Source organism: Alosa sapidissima, chromosome 18, assembly GCF_018492685.1.
Source record: "Alosa sapidissima isolate fAloSap1 chromosome 18, fAloSap1.pri, whole genome shotgun sequence".
NCBI lineage: Eukaryota > Metazoa > Chordata > Actinopteri > Clupeiformes > Clupeidae > Alosa > Alosa sapidissima.
This window is the reverse complement of record NC_055974.1, coordinates 9,425,064-9,445,919: the sequence shown is the minus strand read 5'-3', so window position 1 is coordinate 9,445,919 and position 20,856 is coordinate 9,425,064. Positions and strand designations below refer to the sequence as shown.

General features: G+C 40.5%; 2 protein-coding genes across 5 annotated transcripts; both read right to left on the bottom strand.

Moving 5' to 3' along the window:
* Positions 1 to 10: 10 nt before the first annotated feature.
* Positions 11 to 9,235, bottom strand: LOC121690016 (gametocyte-specific factor 1-like). Of its 4 annotated transcripts, none has more exons than XM_042070320.1 (7): positions 8,936 to 9,235; positions 8,282 to 8,409; positions 8,048 to 8,151; positions 841 to 961; positions 622 to 708; positions 466 to 523; positions 11 to 166 (listed from the first exon to the last, which is right to left on the bottom strand). In XM_042070320.1, exons 2-7 carry the CDS (start codon positions 8,361 to 8,363, stop codon positions 103 to 105), a joined length of 516 nt encoding a protein of 171 aa, XP_041926254.1. In that variant the 5' UTR covers positions 8,364 to 8,409; positions 8,936 to 9,235; the 3' UTR covers positions 11 to 102. The 4 variants fall into 4 exon arrangements, with proteins under 4 accessions (XP_041926254.1, XP_041926253.1, XP_041926256.1 ...); XM_042070319.1 differs by having other exon boundaries at positions 9,049 to 9,234; XM_042070322.1 differs by lacking the exon at positions 8,936 to 9,235 and adding an exon at positions 1,052 to 1,125 and having other exon boundaries at positions 8,282 to 8,300.
* A 7,071-nt stretch (positions 9,236 to 16,306) lies between these two features.
* Positions 16,307 to 18,553, bottom strand: LOC121689754 (erythroid membrane-associated protein-like). Its single transcript, XM_042069852.1, has 2 exons — positions 18,523 to 18,553; positions 16,307 to 17,596 (listed from the first exon to the last, which is right to left on the bottom strand). The coding sequence occupies exons 1-2, from the start codon at positions 18,545 to 18,547 to the stop codon at positions 17,055 to 17,057; spliced, it is 567 nt and encodes a 188-aa protein (XP_041925786.1). The 5' UTR covers positions 18,548 to 18,553; the 3' UTR covers positions 16,307 to 17,054.
* Between the last annotated feature and the right edge of the window lie 2,303 nt (positions 18,554 to 20,856).

The window sequence follows — 20,856 nt, the reverse complement described above, 5'->3', positions numbered from 1 at the left end:
GCAATATTGATTCATTTTAAAAACATCTTTACTCAAGCCAGCCCTCAGCTGCAATTATTTTGACCAACAGTAACAACTTCTAGTAACAATGTGTCCATCCATCTATTTCCATGGGAGAACATGTGGAGTTCTGAGTCCTGGAATCAGGTTGTTTGTGACTTGTGGACTGCAGAAGAGAATATGAGCACAGCATTATTACTTCAATCTGAAATATACATTTCTGTACCATCATACCCAAGGAACTGAAGACACCAACTTCAACAGATGTAACTAAGAGTGGGGACTGAGTAGAATATCAAACATACAAGTCATAACATTTCTACTAAATTTGTCTTCAAACACAAACAGTGCATATGTAGACACCTTTCTAGATGCTAATGAAAACTTTGAAACATCATCCATCTCTGAAATAAAACACCCACAACAGCCAGAAAGACCCCAGCCGTGGTTATCCAACAAACTTACATGGGGCGGATCTGAGAAGTCACCTCCCACACAAACAGAGTTGCGCTAGTCTCTTCCTCTGTTGATTAGTAGTGGAAAGCAAAATTAAGTGTGACAAAAACTAACGTAAAAATAATGTCAAATTATGTTTCAATCCCAGTTCTGAATTCAACTCACCTTTATCCCAGTCCTCGCTGGTGGGGAAAGTCATAGTGTTGACTGGTACAGCATATTTTTTTAACATATCTGATTTTCCAGCCCTTTCTAACGGAGGGGAAAAGAAAACAAACCTCAATTAACCTCACAATTTTTAGAATTTCATTCAAGAAACAAACAAAAAAAAAAAAAAAAAAGTGTTTACAGTGACCTCACAAAGCAAATGAAGGGAGACCTTACCCTTTTCCACTGCTTGCCGATCAGCACAGGTGGTCAAATGTCCAGCCAGCTTGTCCTTCAGCACCATATGTCGTGCGTTGTAGGGACAGCTTTTCAGTTCACTTGTCAATTCTGGATGGTTCTGCATTCAACACACAAGTGGATCAACAAGAAATAATTGCCCATTAATACCATAGCTGAGCTCAGAAAAGAGTTAACAAAAAAATCCTACCTCAATAACAATAGTCACCCCAGCCATTTGGGGGCTTCATATTCAAGCAGCGGCCATTGTAAACCAAAACAAAGCTACAGGGTACACAAACCATAGACATTAGAAAGATAGATACCGCATTGTCCGTTGACTTCTATTCACCCGGTGGCCAGAACGAGGCTAAAGGGTACACTTGCCAATGTACCGAAATCCAGCAGATGGTGGTGGTAATGCACTCAGTTCGCAAACTGCTAAAAACTCACTGAAGAAAAACAGGCCAGTGAACCTGAATTAGGTGACATACGTGAACACGCCTGCCATGTTTCTGGGGGCAAACACCTTACTGTCAATGGGCAACACTTGCCGGCAATCAGAGACATGTCTGATTTCCAGTGACTGTCGCCCCCACCATGTTGGCGGTGCTATTTACATACGTTCTGGAGCCCAATGCAATAGCTAGCTTTCCAATATCTATGACACAAATCATAGGATTGTTGTGTTCTATGCATTCACCAGTAGGTGGCAAAAATCAGGGCTTAAAGGAGAATTCCGGTGAGATATTGACCTAAAGTGTATTGAAACATGATACTGAGTGTGAACGTATGTCTCATAGCTCATCTCGGCTTGTCCCCTGCACTCAGAAATCTGGCGCTAGTTAGCCGATGCTACCAACATGTTTTCAAAAGGGGTGCCTCGGGCATCGGCCTAGCCATGCAAATAAATCACTGTTTTACACCATTTACGAGGCTCAAAGTAGCTCCACACTTCATTGGTAGACTTCCGAGGACCCTGACATTTAAAACGAGACGTTGAGAACTTGAAAAAGCACTGGTAGTTTATTTACAAGACGATTTATACAGACAGTACCTTCAGGAAGTTTACCGTTTGCCGCCATCTTGAATTTAGTCACAATAAGTCGAGCAACGAGTACGAATGAACAGGTATGATAAGGGATCAGATTCCAAAAATAATTCTGTGGAAATGCATGGATTCCAGTTGTTGCAGTGTTTCCCATACATTGACTTATTTGTGGCGGCCCACCACAATATCAACATTGACCACCACACAATGATTTTCCAGGTTATTCTAAATTGTGCTTAAATCTGGTTGGCATCATAACCACGCTGTGCTAATTTGTTAAAAACTGTTGTATTCTGCAAACCAACCACCACAAATGGAATTCAATTCTGTGGGAAACACTGTGTTGCTACTGGAAGCCTTCGTTTATTCAAGTGAAGCATAAGTCAGCTTCATGTCTGCTTGTGCACAAGGTAGAAAACTAGACCAAAACAGTAGGCTAGATTGACAAAAAGATGATATGTCGTAAAATTAAGGCAATACTAGAGGAATTCTGTTCAATTTACAAGCACCATCTACAGGATTTCAGGAGTCATTAAATTGACCATTGAGAGAGAAAAATTACAGTTGCCTTCATAAAATGGAGGATAACGAAAGCATACATTTAAATGACAATGATCATGGTTTGAAATCAATTGCGAGTTTGATTGTCTTCACTCGAACAAAACAAGTGAATGAATAAATAGTATAAACTCAAAACAACTTTTTGTAATCATTGTAAATTGTAGTTTACACATTAGTGTATATGGGAGTTTGATTGCAAGAGACTGGACAAGATTCACATTTACTGTCATTTGTTGACAGACCATGTCATTGCGATACAGAAAGGAAAAGACAGCACTGCATAGCACAAAGAAAAACAAACAGAAAACAAAAGCAGAAATGTGAACATAGTTTCCCTAAGGAGATTGTCCTATGCAGTGCTGTAGAAACTAGACTGCATTTCCGGCGGGAACTGCGAAAGTGTGCTTGCCCTGGTCCGGTCACCAACGTGAGCAGACAGTGACATACGCTATGCTGAACCTGGCTTGATCCAAGCATTCTAACAGTGCCTTTCAGTGTTGGAGCAGTGGCAATACCTCAAAAGCTCTATTCAACTATTGCCTTGTGGGGTGAATGCAGTTCGTTGGATTTTACCTGTGGCCTGCCTTCGAATTTAGCTTCTATGACTAAAATCAAATCAATAAAATAAAACAACAGCAGTGATTGGCTGCAAAAATAAATAATGTCACGCGTCTTGCACCTCTCAAACTGGGCTATCAGGTAACCTAGAGAAAAATTTGAAATTATGAAATAATGACTAAGGCATTAAAATGCTGCTTGTTTGTCAGGATACTTTTTCACTGATTTATTTAAAAAATATGAGCTATGAGTGTGAATGTTATATATTCCATCCCCTAATTCTGTTTTACTGGTTTATTTGACAAATAATCTATATAGATTTGCTCTATAAAGACCTTATGTCTGTTTGGGATTGTTTTGAGAGCCTATTGATGTATCTCAGAATAATGGAATGTCCACAACATTAGTGATGTTTTAGTGTGTGCGCATGTCTCTAATAGCCACAATAGGAGTAATTTTAGCAACACCGTATTTTGTGTGGCCCATAACGACCCAGTGGATCATGAAAATGTGCCAAAATTCACATTCCTTGCTTGTTGTATAAGTATAAGTATATATACTTTTTTGATCCCGTGAGGGAAATTTGGTCTCTGCATTTAACCCAATCGGTGAATTAGTGAAACACAAACAGCACACAGTGTACACACAGTGAGGTGAAGCACACACTAATCCCGGCGCAGTGAGCTGCCTGCTACAACGGCGGCGCTCGGGGAGCAGTGAGGGGTTAGGTGCCTTGCTCAAGGGAACTTCAGCCACGGCCCACTGGTCAGGGCTCGAACCGGCAACCCTCCGGTTACAAGTCCAGAGTGCTAACCAGTGGGCCACGGTTAGCACATTACGGTTGGTACATTAATCCCATTCAGATTGCCACTTATCTGAGATGTAAGAGTTCAGTATAGGTTTAAGGTCTGGGGCAGGGATTTGAGATTCTGTGACTTCTTCATTGAGGGCTTGCTTAGCAGCACTGTCCGCTTTCTCATTTCCCCTCAGACCAACATGGCCTGGGACCCAGCAAAAAACTACACTCAAGTTCTGGTTCTTTAGACGTTCTAGTTGATCAAGCTCAGCTTTGGTTGTACTTTTTGCGTGACATTAAAGCCTACTGTAATTACATTTATACATAGTTATTCTACTGATCTTTATACTATTCATCCTGCACATAGACTTATTCTTACTACTCTTATAATGTTGTTTCTGCACTACAATGACACTGTTTCCACACTGCACATAGCTGTATGTTATGTACATATCTGTTTTATTATATTCTGTTACTACACTGCATATATCTATATTATTATTTATACTATTATAATGTTACTGCTACATCTACATACATTATTCTACTTATTGTATGAGATAACTGCTAATACACTGCACATATTTATGTTTAATTCATATTACTCTAAACCACCTTCTGTAAATCAACTGTATACTACGGTCTACATTGCACTATATTTCTTGACCTGTCTCTGTATATTTCATCACCTTTCTATACTTTGCATCACATTGCATGCATACTGTAGCTACATGAATCACAGCTAAGATCCTTGGTTGCTATGAAGGCCAGTCGTTCTAAATGGATGGTTGCTATGGCCAAAGGCCAGTTATCTCTTCCGTTGTCAAGCGGGCATATCCTAACTTTATCTTATTTTAAACATCTCTATTTTACTTAGCCTACTTCCATACAGTGAGTCCCATTAAGAAGTGGCCACTTCATTCACGCTTACCGTGATTCACGCAGCAACATTATTAAATTAATCTGTCACCATACGCCTATGCCAACGTTTGCAAAGAGAATCTTTTAATTTGATTCACAATGAAACGTTACATTTAATGTACATGTAAACAATGAGTAGGCCTACAATGCAAAAATTGTTCCCTCGTGATTGTTAGACGCATTTAAAAACATCGCGACGTGAAATGCCACCACAAAACATTGTTTGTGAATCGGTCTTATTAGGAGTCCTCGCTTAAGCTGTCACAGACTCAGGCGCTACTTTTAGGGCTAAAATGCTTCCTGAATTACTCTTAGTAAAAAAAAAATAGGAGTCCTAAAGTTACGAGTGACGAAGTTACGAGTACAAGCATCTCATATCAAATGACCATGGCATTACGCTAAGCAACATAAATCTCATAACGTTACAGCAACATCTCCTCCCTATGACCTAGCTAGCTAGCTAGCTTCTAGCCACACAAGAAATGAATGATGTTAAAATGTCCGCTTAGCATTCTAATAACAGAAAGGGCACATTTATGTGGACCACTAACATGACTCATTATGTCTGTAACGTTAACTGTATAAAACACTTACTTTCATAAAGGAAGCACACCATCCAGCACATACACATGGAAACCGATATTTTAGGTACTTGGCCACGAACTCAAAACGTGTCTCTCTGAAGCTCTGTTCTAGAATCTTTGCTCTGAAGTCTGTCCCCGTTGCTAAACAACATCAAATAAACGAAATGACAGTCTTCCAGTATTAAATGTATACGTGTGATTACGAATGGATGTGTGTGGTTTGCAATTAGAATAAACAAGAAATAACATTTCCAATAATTTCCCATGATAAATTACATAATATTTGCACCTTCCTTCCTTGTGAAGCTCACACTAATTCCACCGCATTTAGTGAAATGTAATACAACGTTGCCATCTAGCGTTCAGTAGGCTATTTAAGATTAACGTGGCATTTCCTGCTTATTCTTTTGTCAACACCATGCTTTTAGGAAAACAATCTTTTTATCATAGTTCCCTCTTCAATGAGCGATTACCAGCTCGTTTTTGTAACAGAGATAGCTGTTTATTGTCCCTAGGTTTACAAAAACACCTTTTCATATTAATATGTAGCCTATGGAGTGCTGCCGACCACTGTTCATTACGGCCCAGAATGCCTTGCATGTCTTTACAACAAAACAACCCAGTAAAACCTAATTTCCCGTAAACATATGAATTTGCATACTTGTAACATTTTTAATAATACTCTCCCATCATGATATTTAACAATAATGAAAAATTTAATTTGAATACCGTCAATGTGAAAACAACTCTATTATGTAAGCTATATATAGCTACTGTTCTCCTTGCTATTTCAGATCGTAAGTCCATACTATCCCATGGCAGAGCAAGGATTTCATACATGTAAGTGGGCAAGGTTGACTGGAGACATTGTGGCTGCCCAGAGGCATTGAGCATACCTGGAAGGCATTGTGATAGAAAGTGAATGGTGAGAGTTACCAAATACCTGTGGGTGGTTTGCAAAATGATGGAAACTTTTGGAATATTTATTTTTATTTTTAGCTTATGCACCCTCACATTGGAGTCCCCAGTTCATATACAAAATTTGGTATCGATATGTGACAGTGTTCCTGAGATATGGACGACTTCCTGTTTCGGAGCTTCGCCGCCGATTTCGTTTGGCTGTGACGGGCAAACGCTTTCGAAAATCAAAAATCCTTCCGGTAACTTTTGTGAGGCTTGGTCCAAGGATAATGTACGTCAAGTTTCGTGGCGTTCGGATCAAATTTGTGACCTGTGAAAATTTAGTTTCGCTTTCTGTTCAATCTAATATGGCGGACAAACGGCACGCCCACCTGACGTCATCTTCGCAACCAACTTACACCGGTACTGACCGGACGTTTTAAAGTTGGAATGGTGCAAGCACCCTTAATTACAGTGCAGTCTTCCTAGACCTCCTGATGTTCCTATCTGTTGGGCCACAAATTCTCATCCACATCACAACAAATATCATCTTGCTTGACATATTTTGACAACTTGCCTAAATGTTGTGGGGGTGAGAAACCTATTATAATGCATTTTGATCAACATGACATAAGCAATTGATAATGTACGAAACGCAGAGAATTGTACATAATCATTTGCATAGATTTACCAAAGCATTCGCAACTTCTTCAAAGAAATGAGAAACTGCTTTTCTGATGTTCACAAGTTACACAATGATGTGAAGATTGAACAGGTAGTTTTGAGAATTTCAATTCTGATCTGAGAAATGTAGCAAAGCGACTGAGAAAAACTGTAAAAGGGTTCACTCCAAATTATTGTCCAGGTGTAGTCATAAAATAAATTGGTATCAATGTAATATAGCCGGTTTTCTCCCATAAGTCTCATAGTTCTACCAAATTATTTGTGAAATATAATTATCTGAAATGCAATGGCTTCCAATTTCTCATTTAATATTTAATCTGTGTAGCACACAGTTGATTTGACATTCATGAACAATCATCAACACATAAAACGGTTTTAATCATTAGTAGCCATATGTATGGTGTCAGTTAGCTGTGCCTTAATTATGAGAGCACATAAAGAATGAAATCGAATACAGATTCTGGAACCGAGAGCGTAAATACAGAAACGGAGGGGTGGAAAATAATCTTGTGGTGAATAAAACTGTTATCACAACTGTAACAATTATAATTGAGAGCATAGAGCCTTAATCCATGATGTGTTTCAGGTTGGAAAAAATACAACGAGAGCGTAGAAAGTTTGAAAGTGAGAGCAAGCAGAAGACAGAGCCGTTGAGCGGCCTGATGCCAACGTCATTTCTGTGCTCTCAATATAAATTATTACAGTTGTGATAAGTTTTATTAAGCACGAGGTTATTTTTCACCCCTCAGTTTCTGTATTTACCACCAGGACCTAAATCCCCAATCATCAAACAACAGTGTCTGCTGTGGACTAGGTAGGTTCCTGGGATCCACCATTTCTCAGGACCTAAAGAGAACTTTCCATATGGCCACTGTCCAGAAGAAGGCCCAGCAGAGGTTAAACTTCCTGTGACAGCCCTGTATATTTAAAAGTCAAATTCCTTTTATTTTTAAAATTTGATATTCTCTTTTAGTCTATTTTTTACTCTTAAATTCTTTATGTATGTACTCAGAGCAAAGGTTAATCGGAGTCCAATTCCTTGTTGTATACACAACTTGGCTAATAAAGCTGATTGTGATCATTTGCAAATAATGTCAACATGGAAAATGTATACAGATGGTAAATTCACGAGGAAATGACCATCAATCCAACCTTTTTGCATTTGAGAACGTGATATGGAAATCGACTCTGACTTATCAAGTGGTTAGGGTCGTAAGGGCACTTCACCAGCCTATCTGGGTCCCAGGCATCATCCTCTACAGTGAACATATAAACATATTAACTTTTTAATTCACATGTGTACATTGATATAATCAGTGGTTGAATACAACACAATCAAAAATGTATCAAATAATGGGAAGTGTATAGGCTACTCAACAATCTTACCACAAGCATCTTCATCTGGCTGTATGTCGTGGCTCCTATAAGGTGTCCCTGGGCTGCAAGTCGCTCCAAAACCAGAGGCCATTTCTGAACACTGATGTTACGTTACCTTTTCGTTTTGTGATGGATCCCTGTTGTAAATTATTCACAGTAAAAACCTATCAATAAGCAAAAGTGCCACCCAATCTCTGGAGTCACTGAAAGCATAGCCTACCTTTCTTCAAGTTAACATAGTTGTGCAAGCACATCTTGTCTCATTGTTAACGTTATTACCAGTAGCGATTCAACCGATGAATGACCATCTCAACGTTAAGGTTAGTTAACATATTTGATGTACGCACAACCTGCTTCCCTTAACCTCAGTAAATTTAAATGTTAAAACCGAATCAAGAAAATTCGCTGACAAGAGAACAAACATCCGCAATGCATGACCTTAACTTAGATAACGTTAGTTATGGGAACTGGTCTGCATGGTTAGCCAACTTCAGCTAAAGTAGGAGCTAACGTTAATTGTGTTGTTAGCTAAGTTTGCTATAACCTTGCCAGGTCCATACCGGTTCATACACGAACTAGCTAATATAACATTAACATAACACACAATGTATGTTATTTCAAACATTTCTACGGTACAAATCTCGTAATTAAAAAAAATCTTACTGTTGTATAAAGATCCCTCTGAGGATTTTGGATTTTTGGCGCTGAGCGGGAGCTCAGGCTTAGGACGCAGTAGGAGCAAAAACGTTACTATGAGAAGGTTCTTAAGATTTTACCTGTCCTGCACCAGCTTGTATTGAAGACACCTCGTGTCATGTGTGTCCCTTGAAAGCGCAATTCACGATGTCTGATAAATAGATGTCTACAAACAGACAGGAATATGGTAGCCGGTGTTGTGTGCCTTCTGGTTTCTCCACCTGGTTTCCAGTTCTTTGCGCGTGCACGTGCTGTGCTCATAACCTACAACAGCATGAGTTGTCAGCAAAGGTTATAGCCTAGTTGTCAGACATTCAAACAAGTTGTTCTAGACGGATTTGATTGATCTTATTGCTTTACTTTCTTGATTTCTATATCATGAGTTGAGAGAAAGAAATAAAACCTGGAGAGTCAACGGGAATTGAAACTGGATGCGTTGGTATTACATTACATTACATTACATTACATTTGGCTGACGCTTTTTTAACCAAAGCGACTAACAACATGGTAAACAGTAAGTTTTAGAACAATTCTCACAATTTTTAGGACAGTTTAAAAAAAACACATTAGAGTACAGTAAGAATAAGTGCGTCGGTGAGTGCTGTATTTTAACAGTTACTTGTCAGTTTAACGGCTGGTGAGTGCCAGGATCAGTAAGACTTGTTGTAAGTGTTGCTATGAGAGTAGATGTTCTCTAAAGAGCTGGGTCTTCAGGAGTTTTTTGAAAGTGGAAAAGGATGTCCCTGCCCTTATAGGAACTGGCAGTGTGTTCCACCAACGAGGAACAACAGATGAGAAAAGTTTGGATTGGCTTGAGCGTACCGGTGGTAGAGCTAGACGTCGTTCGTCAGAGGAGCGCAGCGGTCTGGAGGTAGTGTAAGTCTGTATGAGGGCATTCAAGTAGGTGGGAGCAGAACCGGAGACTACTTTGTAGGCAAGCGTTAGAGACTTGAATTTGATACGGGCCGCCTTAGGTAGCCAGTGTAGCTGGATGAGCAGCGGGGTAACATGTGCCCTTTTGGGTTGGTTGTAGACCAGGCGCGCCGCCGCGTTCTGGATCATCTGAAGTGGTTTCACTGCGCAGGCTGGGAGACCTGTCAGGAGGGCATTGCAGTAGTCGAGTCGTGAGATGACTATTGCCTGAACCAGAAGTTGGGTAGCATCTTGAGTCAAGTAAGTCCTGATTTTCCGTATGTTGTAGAGTGTGAAACGGCATGACCGGGCGACTGAGGCAACATGATCTGAGAAGTTTAGTTGGTTGTCGAGAACAACTCCAAGATTTCTTGCAGTCCTGGTCGGTGAAACAGACAGGGAGTCAAATTTGATGTTGATGTCGTGGTGTATGGTAGGTTTAGCTGGGATGACCAGCAGTTCAGTCTTTGAGAGGTTCAGCTGGAGGTGGTGTGCCTTCATCCATGTAGCTATGTCTGAAAGGCAATCTGAGATCCGTGCTGAAACCAGGGGGTCGTCAGGTGGAAAGGACAGATAGAGCTGTGTGTCGTCTGCATAGCAGTGGTATGAGAAGCCGTGCGAACGGATAATCTGTCCCAAGGAGGTGGTGTAGATAGCAAAGAGGAGGGGGCCCAGCACTGAGCCCTGGGGGACCCCTGTGGTGAGATGGTGAGGTGCAGATAGCTGACCAAGCCATGATACATTAAACGAGCGTCCTGTGAGGTAGGATTCAAACCAGGAGAGAGCAGCTCCGGAGATTCCCATGTCAGCGAGTATAGAGAGAAGGATACGGTGATTAACCGTGTCAAAGGCAGCCGATAAGTCAAGCAGAATGAGTACTGATGATCGAGCGGTCGCCCTGGCTTCTTTTAAGGCTTCTGTTACAGACAGCAGAGCCGTTTCGGTAGAGTGGCCGCTTTTGAACCCAGACTGATTTGGATCCAGAAGGTTGTTCTGTGAAAGGAAGTCAGAGACCTGTTTGGAGACTGCTCGTTCAATGCCTTTGGATAGGAAAGGCAGTAGTGAGACAGGGCGGTAGTTCTCGACTTGAGCAGGGTTGAGAGAAGCTTTCTTAAGTAACGGTGTTACCCGGGCCATTTTGAACGCTGTTGGAAATGTGCCGGAGGTTAGCGAGGCATTGATCACATGTGTGATAGCTGGAGCGATGGTCGGGCTGATGGACTGAAGTAGGCTCGTAGGTATAGGGTCCAGCGAGCATGTGGTAGGACGGCTGCATGTCAGGAGTCTGGACACTTCACTCTCGGAGAGAGGCGTGAATGCTGAAAAAGATGTTCCAGCAGTCCCTAGAGGTTGTAGGAGTGCGGTATCTGAGTCAGATGCGTTGAGTGGGCATGTAGAGAATTGACTGCTGATTGCCGCCACTTTGTTTGTAAAAAATGAGGCGAGGTCATCTGCAGTAAGGCTGGATGGAGGAGGAGGCAGCTGAGGGTTGAGTAGCGATTTGAAGGTTGAGAAAAGTTTTCGAGTGTCTGTAGCACTGTTGATTTTGTCATTGTAGAAAGCAGTCTTAGCAGCAGTGATGCTGGCTGAGAAGGAGGTCAGGAGTGTCTGGTAGTTTTTGAGGTCGTCAGCTAGTTTGGATTTGTGCCATTTCCTCTCCGCGGCTCTGAGTTTGGTGCGCTGCGATCGGAGGGTATCATTTAGCCATGGATGAGAATGTATTAGGCCTGTATACAGTGGGCATCGCTTTCAAATGGCCACTTCAGTCGCACATTACGAGGTGTGAAGCTGCGTGAAGCTTTAGTACCACTTTCAGCCACTGTGCTTCGCTCTGCCACTGTACATCGCTCTGCCTGCCGCCCCTTCTGAAAAAGCTTGATTTACTGGTACCTCGATTTAGGCTACTTGGGTATGGCTTAAGGCTTGACTACACGGTGGTAACGAAAATCGAAATCGAAATTCCTTGTTTGCCGTTGTGGGGTATCCGCTGAGAGCCCATATGTAAACTGTCTGTCGAAGAGTTTCCATACGTTCGATACTAAATTGTCTGTTTAATAGTTTCCATACTGGTGTTTAACGTTAAACTGTTTAAGAGTTTCCATACTGGAGTGTGACTAACATCGTCTACACTAAATTACGTTAACGTGTCTGTTTAAGAGTTTTCATACTGGAGTGTTTAATACACTAAATTGTCGGCTTCACTGCTTTATAACCTACTAGAGTTACCAAAGGAGTTTATTTTTGATGTACAATGTGAATTGGTGCATACGGCCAACGTTGTTTGAAATAGGCTACGGAAAGGAGGAAATGAGCCTTGGTTGAATTGTTTGTTTCGCACGTGTCTGTCTGAATTATTTGCTTTGCATGTACCTGTTTGAGTTGTTCGTTTTACACGTGCCAGAGCTGCATAAGCTATGAATTGTTTTGTTTTTACGTTGATTGGCCGAAGAATTTGTGTTATTGTTTAATTCACGTGCGTTGTGGATTGAGCTACTATTGAACTCTATCGGCCTAGGCTATTGTGCCGTGAGAAGCCCGAACTCTCTTGCATTACAATACACACTGGAGAACGTGTCTATCTGGACCGTGGACTGTCGTTACACATACCGCACATTTACACACACCGCACATTTCCATACTGGACCATTTACATCCTATCTGCACCCTGGATATTTTGTGAACAATGTATGTTTGTGAACCAATGTGAAACGAACCCTTGTAATTTCACTGATTATGCTCATTAATGAAATGTCACCTTACTAATTCAAAGGGTTTAGTAAATGAGCATGTATGCATTTCTAAGTCCTGTGTAATGTCCCTACTTTCCTTTCCCTTATATTTGAGCTAAGAAAGACAGACCGTTATGAGGGGTTACATGAGAGTATGTGCAACTGACCTCTCCAGTACTCAAGTGAGGCAGTTTGCTATCAATACAACTTCAGTGGGTCGTGTCAAAATCACAATATCGTACCTTAAAATCATCTTAATTTAGGTATTTAACTATTGATTGTAGCCTATATAATGTTATGCAGTATGATCATCTCTGATATGAGTGTTTGTGTGTGTATGTATGTGTATGTGTGTGTGTGTATCTTTTTACTTGTTTGTGACGTTTCAACAGACAAGTCTGATGTCAAAACGTGTTGAATGAGTAAAAAGATAATTGGGAGCAAATACTGGTGTGCTGGACTTCTTTTACGTATCTTGTTATGCATGTGCATTACCATCCCATAAGAAAGATATCCAAGAGAGAGGTTAATATTGTGTAACTTCTTCCTCTCAGTTAAAAAAGCAATTGTACACATTTTACTGAGCAATTAGCTTCATGTTGAAAACACGGAAATGCGTTAACCCCTTGTAGCCTGAGAAGTGCAGCCTGCCTCAAAAGTCCTTCCTCTAATGACTCAGTAAAAAATAGATTTGTCTTGGTAATAAAAAATAACAATAACAAATAACTCAATCCAAAGCACAATTTGTCTCAAATGATGCTTGTTGTCAATTTTTGTTGTGGAGTCTGAAAAGGAGATCTGTTTTTGATGGTGGATAATATTAGCTTTTTATAGCTTTTTGTTTTAATTAATCATAAATGTATCATTTAATAATACATTTTATATTTTTCGTATAAAGAACAGTATAATGTGTTTTGTAGTGGGTAATGGTAGATGTAGACAGCCATGACTAGCATCTATGATTATATCCTAATGACCAATGTCTACAATTCAATTCAAGTCACTTTATTCCAACGTATTCCACCACACTACGTTCATGAGGTCAGGATCCACAAAACACATTCCGATCCCATTCCAAATCCAATATTTGCATTGAATTTATTAATTTAGAAGATGCTTTTGAGTACAAAGCGACTTGCATACAGTATGTCAATTAAATTACATGGGCTACTTGGATTAAGTCCCTTGCTCAAGGGGACAACGGTGGAAGCCGGCAATTGAATCCACAACTTTTCAGGCAACTACATGCTAAACAGAATAGGCCTTATCTTTATTCAGCATTGTGAGAAGTCATAGGCCAACAGGATTGTATAGTGTTTTGACTTAGTGTTATAATAATTTATACCATTAATAGGTCTACCATTTTCTCAACAATAATATGGGATCCTTGCCTGGCCTGACACAGAAGGCTTTGGACTTGGCTGACTGGGGGCAGGAGTTTGCACTGGCTATAAATGGAGCTAAGACCTGGTTATTCGGGCAAGAAGTGAGATCAGTGTGTGATCAGTGTGATCTCCCATCTGATGCTTTAAAACAGATCTATCTGAGTTTCATTATGCCAGCATGCCAGCCCAGTCTGGGGGGGGGGGGGGGGGACTGCAAAAATTCAGGACTGCAAAAATATCATCTGAGCACAAAGCTTGACAAAACATGGTGAAAAGAAAAATATTTTTTATTTGTTGCTGTAAAAAGAATATTTTTTCTTTTCAGACTTTTCATTCTTTCGTATGAGCTCTTAGAAACCTTGTAGGTTCTCTCATATTGCCATGTGGTGGTGTTGCAGGATCATGAAGATCACACAGCAATCAGGATACAGTTTACTTCTATTTGGCTACTTCTATCACACTTCACAAGTTGTTTTGTAAAACAAACAAAACAAACAAACAAAAACGTTCTGCCATGTTATTTGTATGTGGGCCTACATTTGTATAGATGAAGTGACTATGGCTATAGAATTCCGTGGCTTTGGACTTGGCCACTACCAAAAGGTTCTAAAGCGCTAAGCTCTAAAATCTTTGGCCACTGCTGCTACGGAACACATGCGTACTGGTCTTGGAATCTACAGAGGGAAGGATGTTGGGTGCAAAGATGAGGTGGAGGGCCTTGAAGCAGGTAGAGCTGGATCAAGAGAACCTGTAAATTGGTTTCCAGAGTCTCCATCATCGGCTGTAAAACACTAAAGTGCTGCGCTGCACTTTACGGCTTCTACCTTATTTCTACTGTACCTCTGGTCCCTCTAAGGGCTGATTAAGACTGCCTGCATTGCCTGAGCATGTCAGTTGCATGGCGTGTCCATTTTTATTTTGGCTCCCATGTTAACAGGTTAGAGCTTGCACACTGCCTGTGTGACACGCACATCTCAGGCGCCGCTTTAGAAATAGGACCAATGCCTATTTTTCATGCGGCACGCAAACGTGTTGGGAGCGTTTCCATTTAAAAGAAAAAGTGAAGAGATGTTTTAATAGGCAGATGGGCGTCGCAGCGTCAGACACATTTCTGGTGTGCAAAGACATAGAAAACGATAAAAAAAAATAAAAAAAGACATAGAAAACGCCACGCAGCCGCCACACAACTGACATGCAACAGAAGCGCCACGTTCAGGCCACACAGGCAGTCTGAATCAGCCCTAAGGGCTCCTCCACACTGCCTGTGTGGCGTGAGCATGTCAGCTTTGTGGCGTGTCCATTGTTATTTCGGCTCCCATGTTAACAAGTGAACTACTGTGTAACAATGTATATTTTGCATGGTTGGTGTGGTTATTCATAAAACTTAAAGGTGCTCTAAGCGAGGTCATACAGTTTTAAGCCAAAACATTTTTTTGTCACTTACAGCAAACATCACCTTACCATCCGCTAGCTGCCTGTGTCCTGAATACACTGTAAAAAAAACGCAATCTCTGTTGACAACCCTGGCTCCAAAAACAGCCACAAAAAAACTTGGGCAAACCTTGCCCATAAAAACATAACAAACTGTTCCAGCACATCACCGATGAGGAAAGTTTTAATTGCACGGGAGGGAGGGGGATGAAGTAGCGAGCTAGCTTTCTGTTTTGTTTGAATGTCAACAGAAGTGACGTTACCGAGCATTGCTTAGGCCAGTGGTTTTCAAAGTGGGGGCCGGGGGCCATGAGGGGGTGCCAGGGGGGCCTCAGCAAGTTGGAAGGAAAAATAAAAGCAACAAATAAATACATTTGAAAAATGTAAAATATACCTATTACTATGAGGGTTGTTATACAATGGCATTATAATAATTTGTTGCATATCTGAACATTATATTTTCCATGATAATGACTGGGAGTAATAGTAAAGTGATAGCTCTCTAGCAGAAAGCCCCAAATGCAATTTTTACACACTGCTCCATCGCGAAGTGCTTGTGGCTAAAATAATTATTAGGATTAGCTTAATGTATTTTTACATTTGCCGTAGTATTGTCGATGGGTTTAATAACACATCAAGGGGGTCCTTGGCCAGAACCTAGTAGTATTTGGGGGGCCTTGTCGTGGAAAAGTTTGGGAACCCCTGGCTTAGGCAACTCAAGGTGTCAAACAACACTCTGAGGTTAATTTTAAACTCACAGAAATGGCCATAGTGCTGGACACATTTTCTGAAGTGGGAAACTTAAAAAAAAAATACTAATTTCATTGTATACCTGTTTATTGAACATAATTTGGAAGTAACATTACACAAAGTGCAGAGGATTCATTGTAAATAGTACATTTATTGACCAAGATGTCCTAAAAGATCTATAAAACAATGTACTTGGATTCTTATTTAGTCTATGATTTGAGTATACAAGCAAGCAAAATCTGTTGCATTCTATATATTACTGTAAAAAAGATACTGATTATCAATCATGGTCTAAAAGAAAACACAGACACACTCTCTATAATTGTCTAACATTGTGTGGTTAACAAGATCTCGAGCTTAAGAGGCTCAAGCATTGATGTTGCTACTCGATTACCCGAGCACTTACTCTGTGCAACCCTTAGTACCCAGTACACTGGGAATGAGTTGTGTCACAACTTAAATAATCAGTGTACAATCATGTAAATAAGCAAATACAAATGGGTTTATGAAAGCGGTGAGATTCATTTGCATAAGATCAAAATATTATTATGAAAAAATAACTAGTTTAAGATCCCCTCCAGTGAAAATCAAGTTTGTAACTTTCTGCATGATATCTGCTATATTTTACAAGACATACTTTATCACAAGCAAAATGTGTAGTCAATGTCATGACGAGGTTTTCTGCTTTGGATTTCTGGTCGACCGATCACAGCCTCAGTATGCGACAGATATGCATATAAACCATTTTAAGGCCATGAGGGGATTTTCCATGAAAAAATAACCTTCTGAACATACACTTTTCAGGAGCAGAGAAGAGTTTTAGGGGGGTAATAAACATCTGGAGTCTGAATTTAATAAAACATCCACCATCATTATACATTAATTGATGGGGCAGATAGAAACTGAGCAGATGATGAGAGGAGAGGAGTTCTTACCTCCATCATTAAGACCAGGATAGAAGAATGGGTAAAGTTTCTCAGTGAACTTAACATTATAAGAGTAGAGATGATACCAACAGTCTGCATCATAAAAGGAGACCAGACCTGCCTCATAATCCACAAACACCCCCACCCTATGGGGCTTCTCTTTCAGGGAGAGGGGAACAGAGGGATCAGCTAGTGCCTTATACTCAGTCCCATTACGCAGACGTATTGTCCAGTATCCATTCTTAGGGCTCTTTCCCTTCCTGGTAATGGACTCTCTGGCCACCCCTAAGGTCCACGCAGTCTTCCCCTTGACCTGAACCTCATAGTAGAATCTGCCTGCAGAAAACCCCTGTTTTCCCAAGACACTTACAACAGGACTGAACCTTTTTAGGTTGTCAGGGACATTCTGTTTTGTGTCACCATATCTCACTCGTTTCCCATCAGCAGACAGGATGAGAGAGGCATGTGCTGTGTCAGGATCCAGAGTCACATCCACTAAAACAGAAAAAAGATATAGAAATGTATCTTGACTGAAACAGAATGATACATGCTATGAGAAATGTTTTATAGAAAATGTCTGTGACAGGTGTAATATGGTGACTAACCCTGTAGCCTTTACAGGTTCCTCATTACCATCATCAGTCCTGATGTGTGCTATTAAAGACACATTCTGTTGCTGTGAGCCTCTTAGTTTGATAAACCCAAGGTCACTAGGTAGACACAGTTAGTTTGGTACCTGATGGTTTAATACCTTCAGTGATTTCTAGTGCCAAGACAAGTTATCTGTCATTGACAAAGACGGACGTGCCTGTCTGTGTCTTCTGTTCAGAACAGAGTGATAGCACAGGTGGACTCTGCTCATAAAAAATAGCCGACGCACAAGGACAATTCACCCACAGCATATACACTCCCTGCCAAAAGTCTGTAAACACCTCTTTTATGGGTCTTTCTTTTCCTGATTATTTTAACATAGTAGAACAAAACTGAAACTATAAATTGGCACGTGGGGAGTTAGGTATTAAACAAAAAAGAGGAAACAAAACAACATGTTTTATATTTTAGGCTCTTCAAAGCAGCCAGCCTTATGATGACGGCATTGCACACTCTTGGCATTCTCTCAACCACCTTAGTTAGACACTGGGATTGGTTTTCCCTCAGTCCTGATGGAGTTCCCATGCATGTTGAGTACTTGTTAACTGCTTTTCGTTCACTCCTGTTAACCGAGAAGCATTCCAGGTGACTGTTTCATGAAGCTGGTTATGATGATGCCAATAGTACACAAAGCAGTCATGAAGGTAAATGGAGGCTATTTTGAAGAATCTAATACATGCAACATATTTAGTTTCTTAACAGAAGAGAACAAAGTATGTTTCATGAGTCAACAACACAAAATGTGGTGATTGTCAGAGTTTAAAAAATACCTGCATGACTTTTAATCCTCTTCATGTCATGTGATTCTGTGAATAAAAAAGAATACATCCATGAAGTCAAAGACAAATCTTTTGTTTGATTGAGATAGTTGGATTAGAGAGAGGACAAAGTGCAGAGCAAATAAAAAGATGCTGAGTGTTTTTCCAGTGCAATGGACCAGGGTCATAGGTTTGATTTAGAAAGTGGCGAGGACAGAACTCGGTGACCTTGAGAAGATCTATGTGAAAAATGGTCGGATTTCTCCTTTAAATTTGAAAAAGCCTTTAATTAGTTGGTTCTTTTGGTTGCTAGATAGAGAACCTCAATAGCACCTGTGAGTTAGTGTTTAACTTTGCACTATAAAGCAGACACATTGTCAAATTGCGTAAGCCCAAAATTAAAGGCTTTTTTTATTTAATGCAAAGCAATGTGCCTTTTGGCAAGTGCTTTTTGGCAAGACTTTTTACACATTCAGAAATCAACAAGTCAAAGTTACTTTTGTTGAAAGGATTTTTTTCTCCACCGTCCTATCTGATAAAGGCTAAAATACCCAAAGACGTAACTTTTTAAAAAAGTGTTCACTTGTAACTGATAACGTAGAGAAAGATGTCATCAGCCACACAGGCCACATGTTTGAGCCCCTCCTCTTCCTTCTGGACACCCAGTGGCTGGAGGGCTGTTGCATCTGCATTTGCAGCTGGAGCCTTTCACACTATTTGGCACAGTTAGTGTTTTCAGGGAGGTTTGTGGGAGAATCTGCTGTGCCGAGTATGACAATATTTCTCAGAATTTTCTAAAAATATTCAAACATTATAACAAAAATTATTATTCAAGTGGGTAAAGCCTACCTGTACCTGCCTGTAACCTGTAACTTCCAATGCGATTTTCTCTTCAATTAGAAAAAGATGGCGAAAGGCCATAATTCTTAATTCTTTTCAGGCATCCAACAAACAAGAGCGAGGTAAATTTAAACCTACAAGCACTTTTTGCCCCCCTGTCTTTAACTCCTCATTAGATACTTTCTGTCGACTTGTAGAACGTGATGTTGAGCAGCTTTTCAGCAATCCTCTTCCCACAAACAGTACGAATAACATGACACTATCTGAAAGACAGGCCCTGGACAAGCTTTGTAAAGACAAACATATTGTTGTGAAGCCAGCAGACAAGGGTGGTGGTCTAGTGATTATGCCCAAAACCCACTATGACCAAGAGGCTCTAAGACAATTACAAGATCAGACCTATTACAGAACTTTACCCTCTGACCCTACTAGTAAATTTAAAAAGGAGATAGAGCTTTTTCTCCAGCAAGCTCACTCTTCCTCCATAATCTCTGAACGAGAGTTTAAATACCTGTTCAATCGTACCCCTACTAGACCAGCTTTTTACATTTTGCCAAAAGTCCACAAAAGTCTCTCCAATCCACCAGGTCGCCCAATTGTTGCAGGCAACAATAGCCTTACTGAACCACTCTCTAACTTTGTAGACTTCATTCTAAGGCCTTTGGTCACCACGCTCCCTAGCTACCTCAGGAACACGTCTGACTTCCTAAAATGTTTATCACAGATTGGTCATTTAGGTCAGAATGTTCTGCTTGCTACTATGGATGTAACCTCTTTATACACTAATATCCCTCACATTGACGGTTTGACTGCTCTTAAATATTTTCTCGATCTTCGGACTGATGATGATGGACTAACAACTGAATTCATTGTAAAAATGGCTGAACTAGTGCTTACTAAAAATGACTTCCTGTTTGAACATCAATATTACCTTCAGATCAGTGGCACAGCCATGGGTGCCACTATGGCCCCTGACTATGCCAATATATATCTTGGTTTCTTGGAAGAACAGTATGTGTTCAATAACAATCCTTTTTTAGAGATCATGTTGTTCAAAAGATACATTGATGACTGTTTTGTGATTTTCCATGGCTCCTTACCTGAATTTGAATTGTTTGTCTTGTACATGAACTGCCTAAGACCATCCATCAAGTGTACTCATTCAGCGAGCACCACCTGTGTGAACTTTTTAGACACTTGTATTTCACTTACTGATGGAAACATTGTCTCCTCTTTGTACAGGAAAGACACAGAGAAAAATAGTTTACTTCATGCCACAAGTGCCCACCCTACATCTCTGAAACGAGGTCTGCCCTTCAGTCAGTTCACCAGACTGCACCGGATTTGCTCCGACAAAAATGACTTTGAGGCCCAAGCCAGAATTCTATACAGAAATTTTAGCTCTAGAGGATATCCCAACAGCTGGCTTGATGGAGCACTAGACAAAGTACGTGCATCTGATACACAACCACCCAATTTGACCTCTAAACAAAATGAGAACCGCTC

Coding starts and splice junctions, on each gene's coding strand:
- LOC121690016 (XM_042070320.1), bottom strand. CDS start 8,363: ATGGCCTCTGGTTTTGGAGCGACTTGCAGCCCAGGGACACCTTATAGG. Junction 962..8,047: donor ACGTTCTCAAATGCAAAAAG/GTTGGATTGATG, acceptor TGTTGAATGCAG/AACCATCCAGAATTGACAAG. Junction 709..840: donor TCGGCAAGCAGTGGAAAAGG/GTAAGGTCTCCC, acceptor CCCCTCCGTTAG/AAAGGGCTGGAAAATCAGAT.
- LOC121689754 (XM_042069852.1), bottom strand. CDS start 18,547: ATGAAGAGGATTAAAAGTCATGCAG. Junction 17,597..18,522: donor GAGGATTAAAAGTCATGCAG/GTATTTTTTAAA, acceptor TTTCTGTTTTAG/TGGATGTGACTCTGGATCCT.